Below are 27,180 nucleotides of genomic sequence, written 5' to 3' on the forward strand. Positions count from 1 at the left end.
CGTCCGTAGAAAGGGCCAAGTCCATGTTTAATGATCCTTCACAGAGCAAGGGAAGATGGAGGGACATCCTCACAACACCAGAATCACTGTGAATGAGGGAAAAACTCTCTCAGGCTCCACAGCAGCAGCCCCAGAATCACCTCCTCAGGCCCTTCCTGTACTATCATGAAGAATAAGATTCCCTTCAGATGCTTAAAAACCAGTCCACTCCAAATGCAGGTGAAGACTAAACACAGTTACTTGGTGGCTAAAATCCCACAGCTCAGTGTTTGAGAAATGAATTCTCCAGCATCTCTTCCTTTTAAAAAATAACTTAGCATGTACATAGGTAAAACACATCACCATCTGTCACCATCGTGGTGCCCACTGACGCGATGTGGGGTGCATTCTTCCCCATACATCCCTCCTAGGCTCCCCTAGTCCTGCAGACCAGGGCCCAGTGGGCTGCTGTGACGGTGGAGGTCAGGAGCACCTATCCTGAAGGGCTCCTCAAGCCTGCTGAGCAAGGAGGGCTCTGAACTCTCATTCCACTCACCAGGTTTCCCCTCCATGCCACCTAGAATCGCCAGCCGCGCCGACATCAAACCGAGCCCCAGGTAGCTGTGGAAAGAAAATCCTGGGTGAGGGGCTGGACTGCCACGGGAAGCGCTGGGTAACATCTTCAATCCTGCCTCCAGTATGCTCACCTGGCCTGAATCCAAAACAAGTGGGAAAGGGAGGAAACCTGTGGCGAGGCAGTAGACTTTCTGCTTCTAGAAGCCTCTCTTTATGGGAGTTAGGGCATTCAGTTCAACAAATGAAAGCCTATTATTTAAGCGGAGCTTGCCTAGGAGCTGTGGATGCCAGTGAACAACACAGATGTGCCCTGATCTTTATGGAGTGCATATGCTTTACACCAAGAATCTACTGAAGGTGCCATGTGGTAAACAGATGGCCAAGAAAATTCCTGCACAATCCATGGGCTCTTCCCCACCGTTTAGAAACCTCCTCCAAAGCACAACAAAATAAGCACCAAAAAAAAAAAAGTGATTTTACTGTAGGTGAATTGACAAATAAAGTGGGGAGAAGGCAGGAGGAGGAAGGAACAGCAAGGGAGGAGGAGGTGCTGGATGGAGAGCCTCCAGCAGGGGGTGGTTCTGGGTGCTCTGGTCACCGCACAGGGCTGGCTGAGCCACATTCCTGGATGGGCAGCCTCTCCACCCCCGCTCCCAAAACAAACCTGTAAGAATAGAGCTTGTAGGTCCGATTAAACATCTGGAGTGATGTCAGGTAGCCAGGCGGGGAGGTCTGGAGGGTGTCCTGAAGGAGAACGTGAGGGTTGCTATCCTTCCTGCTGGTCTTTCTTATGAGAAGACCAGAGTATTCACAGATGTATTCAATTAAATTAGTTTTTCATTAAGTCACACGTTGCAAAACAGTTTCAACAAGCAATGAAAAGTAAAACATCCAAAATGAAAAAATGTTTTTTCTCCTTATAACTAACATTTACCATTCTGACAAATATGGCCCAACGGAGACAATTATGAGTAAATGTAAGTGCTCTTCCACTGTAAACTAAAAATAATAATAAAAAAGTGGTGGGTGAGGAAGGCACTGTGGTTAAAGCAGCAGACGGTCTAGACAAAGCATTTTCATCTCCTTTACAATGTCCCACAGGGCCTGAGGCTCTCTCCCCTTCTGGGAGTCAGACTCAGTAATGGCCCCCCCCTCCGGCTTGCCCTGGGGGAAAGGGGGACATCTCACATCCTATGGCCCTGAAGGTTTCAGGTAGCATCTAATTTATCACCCCACAGAAGATCAAATTTCCATTTTTTTCCCCCAGGTAGAGTTAAAATCAAGTGAAGAAGCATTAACTGGGAACGAATTTGGCCATCAGGGCAGGAACTGACCGCACAGGCCCACAGGCACCAGGTCAACGGGCCTCCCCCTAGGGGCTGCAACTCCTGGGTGCAGGTGGCCTTTGGAGGGTGGGGGCCACAGTGGGGCGGCAAGGGCCGGTTACCTCAACTCCCGGAAGGAAGGTGATCTGAGTGGATCCCCCGCCCAAATCCAGCATGCCCACACTGCTCCTTCCTGGGGTTTTCAAACTGCCTGGAACAGAGCGAGCAGAAACCAACACAGCACTGCCACATTAGTAAATAGATGAGAACAGCCAAAAAAGTAAAGACAGTTTAGGAGCCAAGCCCCTCAGTGGAAAAAAAAACAGAGAAACAGCTGTGGGTATTTATCAATCTCCATGGAAGGATGCACATGTTTAAGGGACATTAACGTGGCTCTGCCAGCTGTGGCTTTAATTTGAACATTAGACAACACTGACCTTCAGCAGAGAAGCGGGGCCTGCCATATCTACGGCTCACCCCCAGAGACACTGACTCCCATCACATCCCTTCATGCCCAGAGGCAAGCTTTCCCCCAGCACCATGCTCCTAATGTGTCCCTTAACATGGCTCTCCATCCCCAAGGGGCAAATTCTGCTACAAAGCTTCTTTCTTTTTCATACATGTGTCTCACACACACTGTCTTTGCCATAATTACAATAAAGGGACAAAAATTAACCTATGCTGAGAATAAGAAAAATGACTCCTTGCCATCTTGTTCCAAGAACAGACGTTTCTGTTTCCTGTTCTATCTACAGCAGAGGAATTCAATTCTAAGGTGAAGAGCATTCCCAGCACGTTTAATACCTGAAAGGAAGACTGGTTTTATTCATGACTTCCCTCGGAAATGAGAGGACAGGGCCCCTGGCTGATGTGGCTGCAGGAAGCAGGAGCTACGCTGGAGAAAACCAGGCTACAGAGAAGCTCCTTTCCCTAGCATTTTACCTGCGAGCTTGACGCCCACCCTGATGAGCCCCCACCAACCCAAGCCAGCACCACTGAAGAGACCCAAGGGGTTATTTTAAAGAGTAGAACTGAGGGGCGCCTGGGTGGCACAGCGGTTAAGCGTCTGCCTTTGGCTCAGGGCGTGATCCTGGCGTTATGGGATCGAGCCCCACATCAGGCTCCTCTGCTATGAGCCTGCTTCTTCCTCCCCCACTCCCCCAGCTTGTGTTCCCTCTCTCGCTGGCTAGCTCTCTATGTCAAATTAATAAATAAAATCTTAAAAAAAAATAAAGAGTAGAAATGAGACCTCTGCCATCAAGAATGGCATCTGTGGACGGTCAGGTTTCGGGGGAGCGGGGGGAAGAAAGTACCTGTTAGGAAGTTGACAGTGATCCACGCTGAAACGCCTACAAGAGAGGGTCACAGACAGCACGTGAATCACCCGAGATGCTGTAAGCAATACACGCACTCAAATGACCGTGTTGAGATTCCAGGAGCTCGAAGTGAGTGCCCCTCACTCCTTGGCCTCCAGATCAGCTACAGGAAAGGCATCAGTCATCAAGTCACCCGGCAGCTTCTGGCAGACCGTTCGAGAAGGTGCCATACTAAAACACTGCAATACTCTGCCAAATGTCACGTCTCTCCCTCCTATTCTTCACCGTGAACTTCCTCTTTTGAAAGAAAACCAAACGTTGCTCTCCCCTCCCCTGGTCATATTTTAAGATCGGGGCTGGTGAAGACCCTGCCAGTCTGTCCCAGCACTAACAATGCAGCAGCAGACTTCCAAATACGGTAGCAACTGGGGTTCTTTCTAAATGCTCCTACAGCTGAAAAGATGCTTTGTTTTCAGCACCTTCATCTGTGCCAGGTTTGGAGCTAGTTGAGACGAGAATCTGTCCTAATACAGGCCCCCCAAAGATCCTCTGAGACAGTTACGCTGTGAATGGAACGGGACAGTCACTGTAGTCCTTGCCTGCCCACGTCTGACTGAGGAGAAAGCTCCCACTTGGACCAACAGCAGCCCTGCACACGGTCCGTTTCCCAGGACAGCCTCGTCGCACAGAGGGCTTCTGGAGACCCTACCTTCATCTGTTCCGTTCATGATGGAAACACAGTCATCTCCTACAAGGAAGGGCGACGCCTTAAACACTTCTTTCACCTAAATATAAAGGGAGACATGTCTTTATCCTTTACAATTTAAAGTTCCCAACTACACCATGCTTTCAGCAGGTCATGACAAAACAGCAGAGGGTGTCAGCTGGTCCTGTGATGTGACAAAGCTCATGTTTTGTTTTAAATTTCTCAAATCCTCTGCAAGTGATATCCTTATCTACTGCCCGGGCTGGTGGAGGCAGATGCTACCCTGAAGAGCCCTGTCTTAAAGCCATTCTGGGCCGGAAGAGCTCAGGGGCACCTTGAGCCTGCTGGGCCCCCAAACACTGCCCTGCTTTGGACTGGAGACGAGGCAACGGAAGCCCACCACGGCAGAGCTCAGCCTGGGACCAAGGAGACAGCTCTGCAGCGGGGAGGTGAAGGCAGTGAGCGAGCAGCAGCATTTGGGTGCATTTCCTTCCCCATTTTTTATCAAGTACTGACACACAGAAACGTCAGGACATCTGCATATCCCAATTGCACCTGTGGCCCACAATCGGACTTGAGCATGTAAAGGTAACTTTTACGAGGGACCTGGACCACTGTGCAACAATTCATCATTTAGCGGCTGCATAGTTTAGAACTAGTACAGAGGATGAAGGGAACCATGTTGGTGAAAGCAGTTTCCCTAATGTGCCTGACAATAAGAACCACCCAGGCACCTGTGAGAAACAAGGTTCGGAGTTTTATTGCAGGCCTGCCGCTAGGCCTGGGGGAAATTCGGGCCATGTGAGAGCCAGACCCTGGCAGGGGAAGGGTAAAGGCCTGCTCAGCACTTACACCTGTGGATCAGACCAAGAGAAGAACGGGCAGTTTCCATGAGAACACGCAGGCTGGAGGTGAAGTGTCAGGAACTCGGGCTTCTACAATCCTCTACAAGGATCTAGTGTCTACATGGAAGGGAGCCCTTTAAAAGGCTTCACCATATTCTTAAAACAAAGTAGCTGCTCTTACACAACACCAGGTTCATTCTAGAAAACAGGAACAGCTAAAGGTGACGCTATTAACATTTTGATATGTTTCCCTCTTCAGGAAGCTTCTACATGGCCCATTCAACAGTCCAACAATGGCTGAATATTTGGTGTTTTCAGTTATCATAAGCTATCCACCCCCCGGGGGGAAATGGGTAAGATCACCTTTTGCAGTAACTTTTGAGCCTTTTCTCCTGGTAAAAGACGTAAACCAGCTGTGGCCTTGAGGACCAAGGGGGTGGCCTTCCAGAAGTCAAAAGGAATGTCTTGTTTAGCAACATCCAGTAATTCCTGAATTCCTGAAGTGCTCTGTGAATATGGTAAAAGTAGGGTCTGTCAAAGCTCAGCATACAGGGTCACAGATGCTCCCCCAACCCTTTTGGTTTTATTAATTTATAGACACATTTTCTTCTAACTTTTCAAATCAGCAGAAAATGACTTAGCTGGTGCTGGTGAGTGTGAGGGGCACAGGGACCAGGCAGGTACAGAGCAGCACCCCGGCAGTGGAGCGTGGTGGGTGAAGACACACAAGAGGGTCCTGCTGTTTCTACGCTCTGGCAACCAAAACCCTGCCCAGCCCCATCACCAACCCTTACCGGGTGACCTCAGAGGCACTGTGACTCCCCCGGACATCATGAATGAATTTGGAGGTTCCTCACAGTGCTGAAAACCCCGAGGAATCATTTATATCTGCCAGAATGCTTGAGAGCCAAAAGTTGGCTAAGGCCCTGTGTCAGTGCAGAGGTGGGATAAAAACTTTGGTAAAGTCCTGCTGGGTATTACCAACAGCTGTAATGCTGCGGGAACAATTTGGCAATGTCTGCCGAGGGAGAAAACGTACATTCCTTTTAGTCCTTTTACATGCATCTCATTGTAAGAATTCATCTGAGATGGATGTCGTTGCATGTGTGGGTAATGAAGTTCAATAAGGTCTGACAAACTGTAGCCTTTCTTAGACATCATCTGAACATCCTTCGGGAGGGGACTGGTTCCATAAATTCAGTGTGCCTGTACACACTGCAATATCATTGCCAGCAAAATCAAGGAAGCTCTTCACATCCTGATAGTAAATAATCTCTAGTTATATTGTTGAGTGACAAAAGCAAAGTACGTAACGAAGTGAATGCCATTCTACCGTGTATGTGAAATAAAACCGGGGGGGAAGAATACAGATGAATTTGCTCATAGGTATGTCAACTAGCTCTTGAAGGACACATAAGAAACGAGGGACGTCAGCGCTCCTAGGGAGACCGGAGCAAGAGGCGAGTTCTCACCATCTGCCCTGTGAGGCTGTGAAATATGTCCCACTTGAATGTCTGCTGCCTACTAAAACGAGTAAGGCTTTTCACATCTTTTAAGCTTATTCTAAAGCTATCTAATTTACTCATGTGTAACCTTATAGTCACTCTAACATCACTCATTTCAAGATTTTATTTATTTATTCGACAGAGATAGAGACAGCCAGCGAGAGAGGGAACACAAGCAGGGGGAGTGGGAGAGGAAGAAGCAGGCTCATAGCAGAGGAGCCTGACGTGGGGCTCGATCCCACAACGCTGGGATCACGCCCTGAGCCGAAGGCAGACGCTTAACCGCTGTGCCACCCAGGCGCCCCTAACATCACTCATTTCAATCTTTGTTTTCAAGCCACAGGAAAGCAGGACTATGACTTCAGCATCTGAGATCAAGATGTACCTGTGGGCAGGAATGATGTATTACCTTTTTTTTTTTTTTTTAAGATTTTATTTATTTATTTGAGAGAGAGACAGAGAGAGCACGAGCAGAGGTAGAGGAAGAAGGAGACTCCCCACTGAGGGGGAGCCTGATGCGGGGACCTGAGCCGAAGTCAGACACTTTACTGATCGAGCCACCCGGGCGCCCTGATGTATCAGCTTTTAAGACATGCTTGGGGGCGCCTGGGTGGCACAGCGGTTAAGCGTCTGCCTTCGGCTCAGGGCGTGATCCCAGCGTTACGGGATCGAGCCCCACATCAGGCTCCTCCGCTATGAGCGTGCTTCTTCCTCTCCCACTCCCCCTGCTTGTGTTCCCTCTCTCGCTGACTGTCTCTATCTCTGTCGAATAAATAAATAAAATCTTTAAAAAAAAAAAAAAAGACATGCTTGAATCAAAAGGGACTTGTAGGTGTGTCCCTACCTGGTCCATTTCATCAGCCCGTTAGTGGAAACACAGGTGTCCTGTATTAGTGCAGCTATAAGCTTTAAGGGGTTGAGAAGTATAAAAGCTACAAATTTACAAAAATCATTATTTGACAGTTTAAATCACTTTTACACTTATTTGGTTTTGTGGATTTTGCATAACACACTTTTAACTTCAATTTTTTTTAGTCAACTTTTGTCATCTTCAGTCGGAGGAACTGAAACAAAAACAAACTCTCAAATACTGCTTTTTGTCAGTCTGTAGCCTTTGTGCTTGTGAACCGCACCAAGATTCCTGGGAGGCATACCTGGTGGCTGGGGGGAAGGGCCAGGGAAGCTGGGGTGTGGGGGAAGGTCGGAGGGTGGGGGTGGTGGTCCTCCTTTGGCCCCATGCGCTGTACCAGTTTCCCCCTGAATAGCATGAAAGGTCCCAGGGCAGCACCATCAGAGATGCTCTCCTCTGAAGAAGGCCTATGCACTCAAGAGAAAGGGAGCTGGCTTTAACAGACTGCACAGCCGGGAGACAAATCTGAAGAACAGACATGAGAGAAAGTCATTACCTTCTCAACGTCATCAGCATAAGCAGAAAGGCCTGGCTTCAGTGCTTTGAATGTCTCATGGGTCAACGTGGGAGTTTCTAAAGGGAAAACATTTAAAAAAAAAGTACAACCGTGAACATATACACGAATATATGAATATATATAGTTATGGCTAGCCACCCTTTTTAAAGGCAGACATCTGAAATCAGACCAATCCCCGAGTGACTGCCTCCTTAGCCCCGATAAACAAGATGAGCATTCTACCTGATGCTCTGGGCAGAACTTTTTAAAAAAACAACAACTTTACTGAGGTATAATTTACATACAGAACTACAGCCATCTAAACTGCTAAATCTTAACATGGCTAATTCTTGTTAAATTAATAGCGGACAGCGCAGATGACTCTAAACTGCAAATATAAAAGTTATTTCTCTATCCTGGAATGGACGTAGTATAGGTTCTAAAGAACGGTTTTTTTCCTTCTTTTAAAAACACGGAGTGTCTTAAACTATGAAGGCCCCGGATTCATGTGCATACAGCAGGGGTGTGTTCAGAGGCACACTGGTGGCCGAGGGATGCTGGCCCAAATTTGGACATGAAGACCCAAGAGGAAAAATCAGGAACAGAACTTTTTGAAAGGATGTCTCTTTGGAGATAAAACACTGGAATATGGCTATTAAAGAATTACGTGCTGACAAGCTGTCTTAAAAGCTTAAAAACCATTTTTGAAGGTAGGTAGGTCTGGCATATAAAAATTTAACTATTGAACTGAGTTAAAAAATAAAGCAGATGAAAAGTAAAACATGCCATGACAGCTCTGGAGAGAGCTACCAATGTTGTCTGTTGCCACCAGCTCAGTTAAATGCCTAGAACAGTATCTACTTAAAAGGTATTGAGGGTCAGCAAAGGACCAGCTGTGGCCAATGGACCTACTGAGCAGTCGGGGGGAAAACACTCACTGGCTAGAAGCTGGAGGGTGACCCTCAGAGCTGGAGGGTACAAGAGGCGCCAGGGAAGGAGATCAAAGGGAGAAGGGACAGAGTGCAGAGCTGGGCAGAGACTGGGTCTCCCCACAGGGGCAGCTACAGGGAGAACACACACAAACTCCCTCCTCCCTCTTGCTGGAAGCCTGCGGGCTCCCACTCTGGGGTTATAATGGGGCTCAGGCTCCAGCTCCCTTCTCACTGCTGAAGCCACTTTCATCTGTCACTCTGACTGGACCCACTGGGCAGCATCATGTCAGTCTGGGTCCCAGGTCCTTGCTAGTTCATAACTTTCGCAAACTCTGCTGCATACTAACCTGCACCAGGGGCAACTTCCTGCCTTAAACTCTCCCAATGCAGCATCTGGCTCAAGTCATGATCCCAGCCACCTGACCTGCTGCTGAATGCTAGGACAGGCCAGGCCACCCAACACCCTCGGGGATCTCAGCTGCCCTCAGGTGGTCACCAGAAACTACTGTAAGGACAGTCAGGGACTCCTGGGAAATTTAGATTCCTGGGCCCCAAACTATGCCTGAACCAGCCTCTCTGGGAACCTGTATTTTTGACAAGCTCCCAGGTGAGTCCGAGGCAGGGCATCCAGCCCAACCACTGTCTCTAAGTGGAAGAGATCACAAGAGCTCTGCTGTGAGCAAGGAGATCTTAGCAGTGAGTGGCCAAGGCCTTCCACCCAGCATACCTCCAGGCTGCCGGGCGAACTGGAAGATGTGGACGCGGGTGCCAGTGCTTCCTGCATCAAACATGATGCCATAGAAAACCTCGTGACCACGTGCAGCTGTCCCTGGGGGACTGTGAGCCTGCTGGCCCCTCCGGGCCCCTGACGCCACCTCGGTGATGCTGAAGAAGGCCTGGGTGGCGGAGGCCCAGTGCCACTTGATGTAGGCGACATAGATGAACAGGCAAATGAACAGCCCCAGGGGGTATGCCACCTTTGTCATCTTCAGGTTCCCATTATTTGGTATTTTTCTCATTTCTCTGTCTGCTGAGGACTATGCTGCAGCTGCTGGAGGAAAGGGAGAAGCAGGAAAAACATGTTAGGCTACAAGCTTCTGGAGCAAGTCAGAAGTCCCTGCACTCAGGGACAAAACATTCAGCCAGAAACTGGTCTGTATCCTCCCCCTGGAATCAGAAGCCTCATTTGGTCCTCTAAGTGCTTCCAGAAAGTGTGAGCGCATTTTACAGAAGAGAACAGGAACTGGGATGTACAAATACTAGATAACCTGTTTGAGGAGGGAGGTCAAACAGGTAGGTCCTGGAAGGCCTGACTTGGGGCACAGACCCACAACTGCTGGCTCTAAGGCTTGAGCTTGGTCCCCAACAAGTGCTGTTCCAGACAAGTGGCTTTTGGACTTGTTGCCATTTGAAAAAGCCACATAGAAATGGCATCCCCAAACCTTTCAAGGTACAGGAACACATGTCCAATCCATTCTTTCAACTCTCACTTCCTCTTCTATACAGATATTCAATTCTTAGAAGGCTTAACGTCTCATCCCTTGGGGACTAGAAAGAGCCCAAGCCACGTCTGAGAAATGCAGCTCATTTTCCTGGAAGTTTCACAGGAGATGTCTCTTTTCACTCATGTCCTACACTCCGCCAAGGAGGAAATAATGCCCGTGTGCTTTCCAAGCCTATGAAAATCCTACCTGAGTAGCAAAAGAACTAACTCAGCACCACTGTCTTCGCATCAATGCCCCTTGTGCCCCCGAATGAAAGCATTCGTTCAGGCTTTCTTAGCAGCTTCTGGTGTAAGACACCATGTGGGAACCTGAGGCTTCAAAGGACAGGAAGTGGGGTGCTTGATTCTCAGGGATATCCTACCCTTGGGGAATGTCCACCTGTGTTCCTCCCTGACTCTGTCAGTTGTGGCAAGTGGAGTGGACACTCCTAGAGGTAAGGAGACAGGAAAGTGCCAGGTTGAAAGCAAGATATGTAACAGACCAATATCCCTGATGAACATGGATGCAAAAATTCTCACCCAGATAATAGCCAATAGGATCCAATAGTACATTAAGAAGATTGTTCACCACGACCAAGTGGGATTTATTCCTGCGCTGCAAGGGTGGTTCAACATCTGCAAATCAATCAATGTGATACATCACATTAATAAAAGAAAGATAAGACCCATATGATCCTCTCGATGCAGAAAAAGCATTTGATAATGTACAGTATCCTTTCTGATTAAAACTCTCCACAGTGTAAAGATAGAGGGAACATACCTCAATATCATAAAAGCCATCTATGAAAAGCCCACAGAGAGTATCATTCTCAATGGGGAAAAACTGAGAGCTTTTCCCCTAAGGTCAGGAACATGACAGGGATGTCCACTCTCACCACTGTTACTCAACATAGTACTAGGAGTCCTGGCCTCATCAATCAGACAACAAAAAGAAATAAAAGCCATTCAAATTGGCAAAGAGGAAGTCAAACTCTCACTCTCTGCAGATGACATGATACTCTATGTGGAAAACCCAAAAGACTCCACCCAAAATTGCTATAACTCATACAGGAATTCAGCAAATCAGTTGCATTTCCATACACTAACAATGAGACAGAAGAAAGAGAAATTAAGGAATCGATCCCAATTGTAATTGCACCAAAACCTATAAGATATCCGGGAATAGACCTAACCAAAAAAGTAAGGGACACAAAGAAATGGAAAAACATTCCATGCTCATGGATTGGAAGAAAAAACATTGTTAAAATGTCTATGCTACCCACAGCCATCTATACATTCAATGCAATCCCTATCAAAATACCATCAGCATTTTTCAGAGAGCTGGGACAAATAATCCTAAAATTTGTATGGAACCAGAAAAGACCCCAAATAGCCAGAGGAATGTGGAAAAAGAAAACCAAAGCTAGAGATATCACATTCCAGACTTCAAGCTGTATAACAAAGCTGTAATCATCAAGACAGCATGGTACTGGCACAAAAACAGACACACAGATCAATGGAACAGAACAGAGAATTCAGATATGGACCCTCGACCCTACGGTCAATTAATCTTTGACAAAGCAGGAAAGAATATCGAATGGAAAAAAGACAGTCTCTTCAACAAATGGTCCTGGGAAAATTAGCCACATGCAGAAGAATGAAACTGGACCGTTTTCTTACACCATACACAAAAATAAACTCAAAATGGGTGAAAGACCTAAATATGAGATAGGCATCCATCAGAACCCTAGAGAACAGGTAGCAACCTCTTTGGCCTTGACTGCAGCAACTTCTTGCTAGACACGTCTCCAAAGGCAAAGGAAACAAAGGCAAAAATGAACTACTGGGACTTGATCAAGATAAAGAGCTTCTGCACAGCTAAGGAAATAGTCAACAGAACCAAAAGGTAACCTATAGAATGGAAGAAGCTATTTGCAAATGACATATCAGATAAAAGGCTAGTACCCAAGATCTATAAAGAACTTATCAAACTCAACACCCATGGGCACCTGGGTGGCTCAGTAGGTTAAGCATCTGCCTTTGGCTCAGGTCATGAAGCTAGGGTCCTGGGACTGAGTCTAGCATCAGGCTCCCTGCTTGGCAGGGAGACTGCTTCTCCCTCTCCCCTTGCTCTTCCCCCCCTGCTCATACTCTCTCTGTCAAATAAATAAATAAAATCTTTAAAAAAACAAAAACCAAAAAACTCAACACCCAAATAACATATAATCCAGTCAAGAAATGGGCAGAAGACATGAACAGACATTTCTGCAAAGAAGACACACAAATGGCCAACAGACACATGAACATCAACATCACTCAGCATCACGGAAATAAACATCAAAACCACAATGAGATACTACCTCACACCAGTCAGAATTAACAAGTCAGGAAATGACAGATGTTGGTGAGGATGCGGAGAAAGGGGAATCCTCTTAGACTGTTGGTGGGAATGCAAGCTGGTGCAGCCGCGCTAGAAAACAGCATGGAGGTTCCCCAAAAAGTTAAAAACAGATCTACCCTATGATTCAGCAATTGTACCACTAGGTATTTACTCCAAAGATATAAATGTAGTGATCTGAAGGGGCACCTGCACCCCAACGTTTATAGCAGCACAATAGCCAAACTATGGAAAGAGCCCAGAGGTCCGTCCACAGATGAATGGATAAAGATGTGGTGTACGCATACAATGGAATTTTACTCAGCCATCAAAAAAATGAAATCTTACCATTTGCAATGACATGGATGGAACTAGAGAGTAGTATGATAAGCAAAATAAGTCAATCAGAGAAAGACAATTATCATATGATCTCACTCAGAGGTAGAATTTAAGAAACAAACAGGATCATAAGGGAAGGGAGGGAAAAATAAAATAAGATGAAACCAGAGACGGAGAAAAACCATGAGAGACTCTTAACTATAGGAAACAAACCGGGGGTTGCTGGAGGGGAGATGGGTGAGAGGATTGGGTACATGGGTGACAGGCATTAAAGAGGGCACGTGGTGTAACCAGCACCACGTGTTATATGCAACTGAATTCTACTTCTGAAACTAATAATACACTATATGTTAATTAATTGAATTTAAATAAAATAAAATAAAATTAAATTAAAAAAAAGCAAGCAAGATACGGGTTTGTGTTCTGCCCACAGCAGCATGTGACTGTGGGCAAATTAAACTTCACCGGGGTTGGTCTCCTCATCTGTAAGGTGGGAAGCCACCAAATGATGCTGTCTGGGGATACAACGAGATGTGTGATGTGCTCAGAAGAGGACACAGAGAACACATACTGAATGCTGGCTCTACAGCAGGGCAGTGGGAGGTAACATCCCCTTGGAACCAGGGACAGTGAAGGGCAGGAGTGCTGGAAGATAGAGTGACTGTACTGTCTGTGGAGGGCCAGGGTTAGAAGTGCAGGGGTCAAACCTGTGGTGGTCTTTACACCAATCTTGAGGGTGCCTGAGAGGAGAAATGGAATGAAGGTGGTCCTTGGGGCAGAGGCAGGGGTTGGGGGAACAGAGTCCAGGCCTTCTGCAGCCATTCCTTTCCAGGATCTAGCCCTGCAGGCATACTTGGATGCCCTCAGGTCTGACCAGCACTGCCCAACCCTCTGGCTGTCTCTGTGCTCCTACCTAAGGGATAGGCCTCTCCAGCGGCCCACCCCCCCCACTCGGGCAGGGGGTAGGACAGATCACCCCTGCCCTCCTGAGCATCTGCTATGCACAGGGCTGTGGGAATGGTTCTGTTGGCAAGACCAAAGAGCAAGCCTCCTTCCCAAGCCCCTGTCCCTGCCAGACTTTGGGCCTCTCTTGGGTCTCACTGTACTTAGGAGCTTCCTACTACTCTCAGGATCATGTCACACCCCGGGTAGGCCTAGCTCCTTACCAACCTCTGCAGCTTTCTGTCACCTTCTCTTGTCTTAGTTCACAGTGCTCTGAGAACCTAGTGTCTCCTTCTGTTCCTAGAACGCAGCTCCTCTCTGCCTTTGCACACAGTGTTACCCATTCCCAGAATGCTCGTGCACCAACCTGGCCAACCCTGTCCTCAATCCCAAGCCTCAGCTCAAATGTTCTTGTCCCCACCTTCCCTGACCACCCACAGCTTGAACGGCTCCCCCCCCCCATTATGCTCTCTCTGTACTCCCTGCCCCCTTCTCACCTGGCACCACCATAATCTGTAACAATGTCAGGGTCTGTGGGAATAATTCCTAAAGGTCCATGTCACCCTCTAGGCTATGCACTTCCAAGGGCAGGGACTTAGCCTGTTTTGTGCCACTGTAGCGCCGCTGAGAACACAGGCCCTGATCTGGAAGGGTGGAGGGCACTCCTCTACGTTTGTCTACCTCCCATACTGCTGCCAGACACAGAAAAGTCCCTGTTTCAAATCCTTTAATGGGGAGAGGATGTCAGCAAGATGGTGGAAGAGGGGGCCCTAGGCCCTTGTTACCCCAGAGAAATATTAAAAAAAAATTGGGTCTGGTTAAAATGTTTTATTAGAGTCCTGAAAAACAGTCAAAGATCTATAGATCTATAAGCAAATGCCCAATCAAGAAGTCACATTCAGGGACGCCTGGATGGCTCAGGTCATGATCCCAGGATGCAGGGATCAAGTCCTACATCGGGCTCCTTGCTCAGCAAGGAGTCTGCTTCTCCCGCTGCCTGCTGCTCCCCCTGCTTGTGCACACTCTCTCTCTCTGGCAGATAAAGAAATAAAATCTTTAAAAAAATAAACTTAAAAAAAAAAAAAAAGGAAATCACATTCAGAACGGTCGGAAGTTTTATGGGGTTTACTCACCCTTGTCCCACCCCTCCCTGCATAGCATGGTCTAAAGGAAGCAGCAGCCCAGTGCCTATCTCCTTCCCGCAAACCGGAGAGAGCAGAGCAACATCCTAACCTGTTTTGGGGCTGCCTGACAGAAAGGTCTCTGTTTTGCCTGACTTAGAACTCAGAGCTCAGATGGGGGAAAAGTATGGAAGTCAGTTGTGGGTACTACTTTTTTTTTTAATTAATATTTATTTATTTACTTATTTAATTTTAAAAGATTTTATTTATTTATTTGTCAGAAAGAGAGATAACACAAGCAGGGGAGCAGCAGGCAAAGGGAGAAGCAGGCTCCCCACTGAGCAGGGAGTCTGATGCGGGACTTGATCCCAGGACCCTGGGACCATGACCTAAGCCAAAGGCAGACGCTTAAACAACGGAGCCACCCATGCATCCCAGTTGTGAGTACTTCTCGTGAAAGTCACAGGGTGACTGCAGAGCCACACATGCCTGGGGCAAGAGGCTGGGTATGTGCTGGGGGGAAGAAACAACAGAACATCAAAGCCCTAACTAAGAAAAAGCATGGCTGAAACTGTTTGAGAAATTAAGACATTTAAAAGCAGCCATTATATATGGGGGAATTGAAACTAACACACACACAGGCCCAGGCAACACACTTTCAGAAAAAATTCTGAGAAGACCTTAAGCCTTTGCCCTGGGCTGACTCCAAGGCTCAGATACATCCTGTTAATTAGTGAAGGTCTTTCATGGCAAAGAGCCAGTCTGCAAAGACTAGGAGAGGTGGCTATTTTCACAAATGCTCAATTTTTCAACAACAACGATCACAAGGCATATAAAGAAACAGGAAAAAATGGCCCATTCAAAGGAAGAAAAGGTGGCAGAAACTGTCCCTGAAGAAACACAGGCATTGGATGTACCAGATAAAGACTTAAAACAACTGTCTTACATATGCTGAAAGAACTAAAGAAAACACAAGAACTGAAAGAAAGTAGGAAAATGATATAGGACAACAAAATGAGAAGAGATAAAAATTGTAAAAAGAAACCAAGCAAATTGTGGGGCTGAAAAGTACAGTAACTGTATTGAAAAATTCATGAGGGGCTTAACAGCAAATTTGAGCGGCAGAAGAACCAGTGACCTTGAACAAGGACATTAAAATTATTGAGTCAGAAGAGCAAAAAAAAAAAAAAAAAAGGCATAAGTGAACAGAGCTCAAGGGATTTATGCGACACCAAAGGGACCAACAGGCACATTATAGGAGTCCCAGAAGAGAGGAGAGACAGAAATAAAGGTTGACTCCAAGGATAAACCCAGAGACTCATGCTGAGACACATTATAATCAAACTGTTGAAACCCAGAAAAAAATAATGTTGAAAGCGGCAAGAGAAAAGTAATCCATCACGTACAAAGGATCCTTAAGATTATCAACTCATTTCTCAGCAGAAACTCTGGAGGCCAGAAAGCAGTGGGATGATATATTCAAATGGCTGAAAGAAAAAAATCTGTCAATCGAGAATTTTGTATTCAGTAAAATCCTTCAAAAAGGAAGGTGAAATTAAGGCATTCCAAGATAAATAAAAGCTGAGGGAGGTCGTTACCAATAGACCTGCCCCATAACAAAAGCTATAGGCTGAAATGAAAAGATGTTAGACAGTAACTGAAAGCCATGAGAAAATATAAAGATCTCCAGTAAAGTTAAATACATGGACAAATACAACAACCAGTATTATTGTATATTTGGTTTATAACTCCACTGTTTATTTTCTTCAGGATTTAAAAGACAAATGTTGTGACATCAAAAACAAATAAGGGAGACATACAGATATAAAGGAGTATCATATGCAATTCAAGCGAGGCTGGGATAAAGTTTCGAATAGACTGTTATAATTGTAGGATGTTATAGGTAACCTCTGTGGTAACCACAAAGAAAATACCTAGAAATATATACAAAAGGAAATGAGAAGGGAATCAATACTATCCCTATAAAAAAATCAATTAAATACAAAGAAAGGCAATAATGGAGGAAATGAGTGACAAAAAAAGCTAAGACATACACAAAATAAAATGGCAAAAGTAGTTCTCCCCTGTCAGTACTTTAAATGTAAAAGGATTAAACTCCCCAACCACAATGCATAGAGTAGCTGAATGGATAAAAAAAACAAGATCCAACCAGATGCTTCTATAAGAGACTTACTTTAGATCTAAGGGCCCATATAGACTTAAAATAAAAGGATGAAAAAAGATTCCATGACAAGAGGAACCGAAAGAGAGTAGACTGGCTATACTAATATCAGATAAAACAGACTTTAAGTCAAAAGCTGTCACAAGAAATAAAAACACTGTATCATAGTAGAATAATAAAAGGGTCAAGTCACCAGTAAAATAAAATTATCAACATATACACCAGAGCTCCTAAATATATGAAGCAAACAGAACTGAAAGGAGAAACAGACAGTCGTACAATAACAGAATGCAGTATCCTGCTTTCAATGAAGGATAGAAAAATCAGACAGAGATCGATAAGGAAATAGGGGACCTGAACAATACTAAAGACCACGCAGGCACATACAGACCAGCCAACAGCAGCAGAATACATGTTCTTCTCAAGCGCACATGCAACATCCTTCAGGACAGATGATATGAGAGGTTACAGGACATGTCTCAATATATTTTAAAAGATCACAATCAAAGTATATTTTCTGATCACAATGGAGTGAAACTAGAAGTTAACAGGAGAAGGAAAGCTGGAAAACTCCCAAACACATGTAATCTAAACACCACACTCTTTTTGTATTTTTAAAGATTTTATACATTTGAGATAGAACAAGAGAGAGAGCATGAGCGGGGGTGGGAGTGCAGAGGGAGAGGGAGAAGCAGACTCCCCTGCTAAGCAGGGAGGGTGATGTGGGGCTTGATCCTAGGATCCTGAGATCATGACCTGAGCCAAAGGCAGATGCTTAACCAACTGAGCCACCCAGGTGCCCCTAAACACCACACTCTTAAACAACCAATGGGTCATAAAAGAAATCAAAAGGGAAACCAGAAAATATCTTGTGACGAATGAAAATGAAAACACAAATATCAAAACAAATGGAATACAGTGGAAGCAGTACCAATGGGGAAAATTATAACTGTAAATGCTTATATTAGTAGAGAAGATTTCAAACCAACAACCTAACCTAACCGTATACCCTAAGGAACTAGAAAAATAACAATTTATTTATTTATTTATTTTTAAACATTTTCTTTTTTTTTTAATTTAAATTCAAATAGCCAACATACAGTACATCATTGGTTTCAAATGTAGTGTTCAGTGATTCATCAGTTGCATATAACACCCAATGCTCATCACATCAGGTGCCCTACTTAATGCCCATCACTAAGTTACCCCATCCCCCCACCCACCTCCTTATTTTTAAACATTTTTAATTTTTATTTATTTATTTTTAAGTAGCCTCCACACCCAGCATGGAGCCCAATATGGCACTTGAACTCACGACCCTGAGATGAAGACCTGAGTGGAGATCAAGAGTTGGACGCTTAACTGACTGAGCCACCCATGTGCCCCAAAAAAGAATTAAACAGAAAGCTAGAAGAAAAGAAACAATAAAAATTAAAGCAGGATAAATAGAGGATAGAAAAACAATAGAGAAAAGTCCATGAAACCAAGAGTTGGTTCTCTGAAAAGATCACCATAACTGAAACCTTTAGCTGTCTTGACTAAAGAATAAAGAGAGAAGACTCAAATTATAACTAAAATCAGAAATGAAAGAAGGAACATTACTACTGATTTTATAGAATGAAAATGCTTATGAGAGTATTATGAGCAGCTGTACACTAATAAATTAGATAATCTAGATGAAATCAACAAATTCCTAGAAACATATAACCTACCAAAATGAATTAAGAACAAATAAAAAATCTAAAGACCTATAACAAGTAAGGAGACCAAATCAGTAATCAGAAATCTCCCAACAAAGAAAGCTCTGGACCAAATGAATACTGATTTGTTGGTCACCTCTGATTTTATCAAACATTTCAAGAAGAATTCCAAAATCTTCCCAAAAAATGAAGAGAAGGGACCACTTCTTAACTCATTCTATGAGGCCAGCATTACGCTAACACCAAAGTCAGACAAAGACACTATAAAAAAATACAGACCATCATTCCTTATGAGTACTGATGTAAAAATCCTCAACAAATAGCAGCAAACTGAAATCAACCACATAGCAAAGGGACCAAGTGGGATTTATTCTTGGAATACAAAGATGGTTCAAGATTTTAAAAATCCATCAAGGCAAATGTATCACATTAACAGAATAAAGGGGGAGGGAGAGCCTGGGTGGCTTAGTCGGTTAAGCATCTGACTCTTGATTTCGGCTCAGGTCATGCATGATCTTGGGGTTGTGAGATCCGGCCCTGCATTGGACTCTGTGCTCAGCACAGAGTCTGCCTGTCCCTCTCCCTCTGCTCCTCCCCTGCTCACACACACACTCTCTCAAATAAATAAGTAAAAATAAAATCTTTTAAACAAAAAAAAACAGAAAAAGGGGAAAATTGATATGATCATCTCAATCAATGCAGAAAAAACATTTAATAAAATCCAGTACTCTTCCATAATGAAAACAACCAACAAACAGGAATAGAAGGAAACTACCTCAATGTAATCAAGGCCATATATGCAAACCCAACAGCTAAACGTCATACTCAGTGGTGAAAGACTGAAAACTTTTACTTTAAAGACAGGAACAAGAAAGGATGTCTGTTTTCAACACTTCAACATAGTATTGGAAGTTCTAGCCAGACCAATTAGGAAAGAAAAAGAAATAAAAGACATCCAAATTGGGAAGGAAGAAGTAAAATTATCTGTTCATAGATTACATGATCTTACATGTAGAAAGCCCTAAAGATTCCACAGGAAAGGAAAATAATTGTTAGAACTAATAAATTCAACAACGTTACAGGACATAATATCAACACACAAAAATCAGTTGTTTCTATCCATTATAATGAACAATTTGAAAAAGAAAGTAAGAAAACTGTTTACAATAGCATCAAAAAGAATAAAATACTTAAGAATAAAGTTAACCAAGGAGGTGAAAGACTTGTACCCCGAACACTACAAAACAGCTGAAAGAAAATTAAGAGCCAAATAAATAGAAAGCTATCCTGGATGGAAAAACTTGATAAAGGTATCAATACTAGCTATAGTGGTCCACAGATTCAATGCAATCCCTATAAAAATCCAAACGACTTTTTTTTTTTTTTTTTGCAGAAACAGAAAAAAAAATCCTAAAATATATAAGGAATCTCAAGGTACCCCAAATCACCAAACAATCCTGAAAAAGAACAAAGTTGGAAGCCTCATACTTCCTGATTTCAAAACATACTATAAAGCCACAGTAATAAACAACCTGTGGTAGTGGTATCAAGACAGACACAAAGACCAATGGAACAGAGCAGAGATCCCAGAAGTAAACCTTCATGGACATGGTAAAATGATCTTTGATAAGGGTACCAAGACCATTCATAGGGGAAAGGACAATCTTTTTAACAAATGGTGCTGGTAAAACTGGATATCCACCTAAAAAAGACTGAAGTGGATCCTTACCTTACACCATATGCAGAAATTAACCCAAAATGGATTGAAGACCTAACTATAAAACCTAAAACTATAAAACTCCTAGAAGAAAATATAGTAGAAAAGCTTTGTAATACTGAATTTGGCAATGATTTCTTGGATAAGTATCAGAAGCAAAAATAGGACAGCAAAAGCAAAAAGACAAATATGACAAAAACAAAAAAACAAAAACCTTTATGCATCAACGGATACTAACCACAGAGAAAAGAGGCAACCTGCAGGATGGGAGGACATATTTGCAAATCATATCTGATTAGGGATTAATATCTGGAATATAGAGAACTAAAACTTGACAACAAAAAACCCAAACAACTTAATTCATAGCACGAATGCATGCAAAGCATCTGGATACACAGGTCTTTAAAGATACACAAATGACTAATAAGCATATGAAAATCAACAGCACGAATCATTAGATGTACAAAACCACAATGACATATCATCTCAAACCCATGAGGATAGCCACTACACACACACACACACACACACACACACACACACATATACACACACAACAAAAAATAACAAGTGTTGGAAAGGATGTGGAGAAATTAGAACCTCTGTGGAATTATATATATATTTTTAAAGATTTTATTTATTTGACAGAGAGGAAAGAAAGTGTGTGTGCACAAGCAGGGAGAGAGGGGGAGGGAGAGGGAGAAGGAGATTTCCTGCTGAGCAAGGAGCCCAATGCAGGACTCAATCCCAGGACCCTGGAATCATGACCTGAGCCCAAGGCAGATGCTTAACCGACTACGTCACCTAGGCATCCCCCTCTGTGGGATTATAAAATGGTTGAACCATGATGGAGAACAGTACGGAAGTTCCTCAAAAACTAAAAATAGAATCACCATATTGATCCAACATCTTATTTCTGGGTATATATCAGAAAAAGAATTGAAATCAGGGTCTTTTTTTTTTTTTAAGATTTTATTTATTTATTCAACAGAGATACAGACAGCCAGCAAGAGAGGGAACACAGCAGGGGGAGTGGGAGATGAAGAAGCAGGCTCATAGCGGAGGAGCCTGATGTGGGGCTCGATCCCATAACGCCGGGATCACGCCCTGAGCTGAAGGCAGACGCTTAACCGCTGTGCCACCCAGGCGCCCCGAAATCAGGGTCTTGAGAGATAACTTGCATACCTACGTTCACTGCCACATTATTCAAAATAGCCAAGAGATGGAAACAGCCCAAAAATCCACTGACAGATGAATGGGTAAATGTGGTGTATGTACACAATGGATTATTATTCAGCCTTAAAAAGGAAGGAAACTCTGACACATGCTACAACACGGATGAACCTTGAAGACACTATGCGAAATGAAATAAGTCAGTCAAAACCAAACTAACATTCCACTTATATGAATTACCTAGTCAAATTCAGAGAGACAGAGAGTAGAATAGTGCTTCCCGCGGGTGGGGTAAGGCAGGGAATGAGTAGCTACTGTTTAACGAGTGTAGAGATTCAGTTTGGGAAGATGAAAAGTTCTGGAGATGGATGGCTGTGATGTGCACAGAATGTGAATGTAATGAATGCTACTAATCGTATACTTAATACTGTTGAAATGGTAAATTTTATGTTATATATATTTTATCACAAGAAAAAAAATCCTTTAATGGCTCTGAGACCAGGCAGGTAACATAAAAGAGTGCTGTGGGCACAGGTCTAAAGGTAGTGGTGGGGGGAGAAGGAAGAGGGCTGGGCCTACTCATTGCATCAAATGTTTTAAAGTTTCAGTCCTGCCTCACTCTCTCAACAACAGCAGCAGGTCATGCCTTATTGAGATTCTTTCGGCCTTAAGCGTTTTTTTGTTTTAAGATCTTGTTCCATTGGTCCTTTCTCCATACCCCTACAAAATCTACCCAAGATGCTTACTGCCACTCTGAACCTTGGCAGCTGCAGGCTTCTCTCTTGGGCTCTTCGGTGAAACTGGCACACTTCCACTCCGTAAGTAAGCACTCTGTGGAGCTATTCATTTGTGCCTTTCTTCCCTCTGGATAGAGTGCCTCTCTAGAAACAGGGTCCAGCACACTCATCCTGGGTCTTCCAACCCCGACACAAGGCCAGAGCCCAGCAGCCACTCAGTCAATACTTGCTGGTGAAGGAGGCTAGCTGAGAGGCTAGCTGATGGAGCCATCAACAATGCTTCAGGACCCAGATGATGGCCACCAACAGAAGTAGGCCATTTGGGAAGGGGCTATTTGGGCAGCAGACAATAGTGACCAGGTTTGCAACATGCCAAGTTTGAAATGACAGCAGGACACCAGTCAGAAATGGAACTGACCCTTGTGAGATAGCAGGTTTGGGGTTGGGACCTGAGAAATGATTTGCATTAAGAAGATGTTAGCTAAGATCAGGAGTGAAGACATCAATGACAGAGAGAAGACCGAGGAATGAGCAGAGGCTGAGGTGTGACCTGGGGAATGCCCGTCCCCAGACAGCTAGCGCTCATCCTACAACTAGCCTTCTCACAGGCCTCCTTTTGTTAGGTTCCTATAACCCAGAGTTTTCCATTGCTAAGAGATCATTAAACAAAAAGTATTTATAGACAATGTTCTAAAACAGCTATCTAAGGATGAATAATAAGGACACAAAAGTAATACTAACATCCTTCTTTTTTTTTTTTTTTTGCTTGCTCTCCTGCCCCTCTTGACCAGTGGGCCAGTGCAGCACAGGTATAAGACCCTTTCATAATCAACTTTTATCATGTCCTATATTAGTCTAAGAACCACGACCTATGTGATCAAAATTAATAACAAATTTTGACGCAAAGGTTGCTCTTTATTAAACTTGTCTACCCACTAAAAAATACCCTTTACATATGCTATACCCTGTTACCAGAGACCCACAAGGCCGGCACGTATACCACACAAGAGACAACTTATTTCCATGTAACAGTGCCAAGGGCCAGGGAATATTTGGAGGCAGATTTGCCTGGAATCACACAGCTGGCATATGGCGAGGCACAGACAAGACTTTATGACTTCTGTCTCCAAATCAAATGTGCTCCATCATTTCACTTTCGCTATCAATGTTAAGACTCTAGACAACCAAAAAATACTCACATGAAATTACATGCATATAATCATTACAGTTACACACCAAGAAGCTCAGCATGACATAAACAGAGTCCAAACAGAAAATAACATTTAAGGGTGGAAAGAGCCAGGAACAGCCTGGCCCACAGGCATCTCCATGTTCTGGAGGCCCAAACCTAAAAGCCAGTTTCACTCCATTGGGTTAAGGTGTTCAGTAATACTAAATACTATAAGACAATTTCCAGAGGAGCAAATCGCATTTCCATGGGCACCACTAACACCACAGGGCAAATGTGTCTATCAGGTCCTCCCTAGAGGTCCACTCAAGAAAATGACTCTGCTTTAGTTTTGTCCTTTAAAGGAGAGAGAGAGTCTAGAACAAGGCTATAAGGCAGGTAAACCAGGTGGGGAATAAGGAGTAGGTTGGGAGTAGGGTGGGGCAGATGTAAGATGCGCAAAGGCCGACAGAGGTTTGGCTCAGCAAACCTTGCTCCCACCTGGTTCCTTTTGGGGACTACCCTCTGTCAGGTGGAAGTCGAGGTCAGAGAGAATTTGGGTGTGGAGCAGTGGTGCCGGAGGCAGGTGCCTGCCCCATCCCTCAGCTAGCTTTCTAGGAGCTAGGGAAGACAGGTGAGCTCTTGGAAATACAAGATTTATCTGATTTGGATCAGTGGCCACACAATCTGTTAGCCAGTTTCTTCAAGGTTTTCAGTTAAAGTACACAAAGGAGCCATGTGTGCAAATGATTGCCACATATGCTAAAAACCTATCCAAAATTAAACATTAACAAACCACTACTTATTCTCCTGGAGGTTTAAGTTGACTTTTCTCTCCTTCTCTGAAAAAAAGTATACATACATGAGTCAGCCCTGTTAACACCACCGGTTGTTTCCTTTTCACAAGACACAGTGGGTGGGGAAGACCTTCCAGATCTCTTTACATGGTTGTCCACCTCTCTGGTTTTCCATATTAGGTTCCACAAGGGAGAGAGACACACATCATATTAGCCAACTGATGCTTACGAGGGAAGGAATAAGGGGTACAGAAAACAATTTCTGGATTTAAACTACTATGCTCCCCTGCCCCCGCACCATGAACCTTGTTAATGTATTGGTAACACCGACAGGAGAACCTCCCCCAGAAAAAACCTAATCCCCCATCCATCATGGCTCTTGTACAGTGGGTCAGAAAGCCCTTGTAATCATAGCTGCTATCCACCTATCCCCAAGGATCCTCCCTCCTAGAGTTTCAGATTCCTTCACTGGGGGTGGTGGGTGGTGGTGGTGGTGGTGGTGGGTGGGCTATGGGCTAGGACCTCCACAGAATCCTGAAGGATGCACGATGTATGGCTTGGTATGCATGGTCCTGGAATACACGTGTATGGAGGGACAAACAGAGCTACCCAGGCACTTCCGGGTGACTGATTCTTTTGGACGGACACCTGGGATATGGAGAACTATGCTCATCATAATAAAAAAAAAACAATTCAGGCTTTCCCCCAACCCTTAAGACCATTCTATGGTTCCTAGCTGAACTTAAGATAACCACCAACCTTCCTTCCATGGTCCCCTGCCCATCTCTCCCTTCTCTTTTACTCTCCTGACTCTTCAAGGCTTTCCACTGAAGGGAGTCGTCGAGCCCGGTGTCCAGCTCTATCCACCTTAGGGTCTCTCTCTCGTAGCCTGGAGCACCGCTGGCTCATGCCTCAGCTCAGGCAGAACCACCTTGAGCTCTTCCTCTGGTCACCACAGCAATGTCGGACTTTATTGTCCTCACATCTGCAGTACTGTCAGAATGGCACGGTCTGGCCTGTTTACCTGAGCTTCCCTACTGGGCTGTGAGGCCCAGGACGGAAGGGGCCTTGCCAGTCCTGTCCCTACTGGATCTCCTGCACCTGGCACAGCACTGGGGAGCGGGTCAGCAAACGCTGAATGAATGAGTGCAGCAGCTCCAGGCTTCCTGGGGGTAGAGACCCTTGCTGTCTGGCCCACCCAGTTTCCAGAACACGGATCGCTCCCCTCACGGGTCAGCGGAGTCCAGAGCTCCGGGAAGACTAACGGAGCCAGGACACAGGAAGGCAGCAAGAGGGAAGACCCGCGTGAGAATGACCCTGAGTCCGCCTGCAGGAGCCGCCGCTGGAGACCAAGCAGCTGACAGGTGTGTGGGTCTGGACCCCCGAGGCCCCGACCCTCCTCCCCCCGGGCCCCTTCCTCCAGCACGCCGGGCTGCCCACGTGCAACTACCCGGGCCCGGCGGACGCCACCAGCCCCACACGCGCCCCCCGCCCGCCCTTACTCTGCAGGGTCCCCTCTGCCCTACCACGGAGGGAGGTTCCTTTTCCCGGGAGCGCGCGGGCGACCGAGGAAGCTTCGCAGCCCTCGCTGCCGGCGGCGTTACCAGGGCCTCCGCCCACAGGCCGCGAGCCGGCAGATCCCGGGAGCTAGAGCCCCGCCCACGTGCACGTCGTGTCACAGGCCGGGCGGAGCGGGCCGTTGGGGGCCCAGCGCGCAGGCGCGGTGTACGGGCGGGGCGGGGCGGGTTCCGCTGCGCAGGCGCGGCCGTGTTTCCTGGCTGTGGAGGTCTTGTGGTTCCGTTCGGGCCAGGTTCGGCTGGTGTCGTCCGTCACCCGAGTCTCGGCCTGTTTGGCTTCCAGCGCCCCGGTGCGGCCCTCGCCGGCCAGATTCGGCTCCCGTCCCAGCTCTAAGGGGTTCCTTTGCGCGGCAGGGCAGGCTGGGGTGCTGGCCGAGGAGTTACCGCCACAACCTCACAACCTTGACCTTGACCAACCTGAGGCAGTTTTGAATTTACCTGGGGTCCCTCCACACCTAAAGCTCCCCCCCTCTTTTTTTAAGGTATTACGTGACAGAAAATGCACCTACAACAGAATAGGCAGCGCAATGAATCTCTCTTGTTGTTGACCCACATTTTCCTAACTCTACCTGGAAGCTGCCGCTGTTGGCTGCCGGCTCCTACGGGTTAGTCATCCACGCAGGCTCCCGGTTTACTTAGGGATCATGGTGGTAGGCTCTGCCGGATGTCTGCTCACTCAGTCCCCTTTTGCTCTACCCAGCGCTGGCGCCGCCTCTTGAGCTTCCCTTGTGGCTGGGCTGCCGATGAGCTGTGCGTGTGCCTCTTCTGGCGCTGGTTCCGAAACCCATCCAACCTCGAGGTGGTGTGGGGCGGGGGAGGGGAAGACCCTGGGAGGGGCATTAGTGGGTTTCTGAAGACCACGGTGTTCCTAAGTCTGTGGTCAAGATGGTGGCGCCTTTGAGAGTCAGTCCATGCTAACCAGACAGGATGTAGAGACAACATACATAGACCAGGACTGGGTACGGGGCATGTCCTCACCGTGACCACCTGGTTGGGCGCCGCCCTCCTTCTTCAGGTCAAACTGCTGAGACTTGGTTGTTTCTACAGCAGTTAGCTCATATGGTCCCTTGTTCCAGATGCTTGCTCTCATGAATAATGCTATAGGATCCTAGAGGACTATTTTTATGTGCATGTGTGGGTATATGTATAGGAAAAATTCTTAAAATTTCTATGGTAAAGAATATGTCCCCTCTCCCTTTTTTCTCTTAAATATTAGATACATATGGCTAAATTGCTCCTTAGACATTGTACAGACACACCCACAATAATGTATAGGA

At 45.5% G+C, this 27,180-nt stretch overlaps 1 protein-coding gene across 6 annotated transcripts in view; it reads right to left on the minus strand.

Annotated features, from left to right (window-relative positions):
- ENTPD6 (ectonucleoside triphosphate diphosphohydrolase 6) overlaps positions 1–25,985 on the minus strand; it is a 47,763-nt gene extending 21,778 nt beyond the window's left edge. For 3 of the 6 annotated variants that reach the window (XM_040620954.1, XM_040620956.1, XM_040620950.1), the window contains exons 1-9: positions 25,853–25,985; positions 9,318–9,641; positions 7,659–7,735; positions 5,111–5,254; positions 3,906–3,981; positions 3,194–3,229; positions 2,003–2,091; positions 1,220–1,299; positions 536–600 (exon numbers count right to left, since the gene is read on the minus strand). In XM_040620954.1, the coding sequence (XP_040476888.1) occupies positions 536–600; positions 1,220–1,299; positions 2,003–2,091; positions 3,194–3,229; positions 3,906–3,981; positions 5,111–5,254; positions 7,659–7,735; positions 9,318–9,609 (859 nt within the window). In that variant the 5' untranslated portion in view covers positions 9,610–9,641; positions 25,853–25,985. Of the gene's footprint in view, positions 1–535; positions 601–1,219; positions 1,300–2,002; positions 2,092–3,193; positions 3,230–3,905; positions 3,982–5,110; positions 5,255–7,658; positions 7,736–9,317; positions 9,642–10,613; positions 10,710–25,852 lie in introns of all 6 variants that reach the window. The other 3 variants (XM_040620952.1, XM_040620951.1, XM_040620953.1) reach the window with 3 other exon arrangements.
- Positions 25,986–27,180: the final 1,195 nt, after the last annotated feature.

The sequence above is a fragment of the Ursus maritimus genome, unplaced genomic scaffold, assembly GCF_017311325.1.
Source record: "Ursus maritimus isolate PB19 unplaced genomic scaffold, ASM1731132v1 scaffold_38, whole genome shotgun sequence".
Lineage (NCBI taxonomy): Eukaryota > Metazoa > Chordata > Mammalia > Carnivora > Ursidae > Ursus > Ursus maritimus.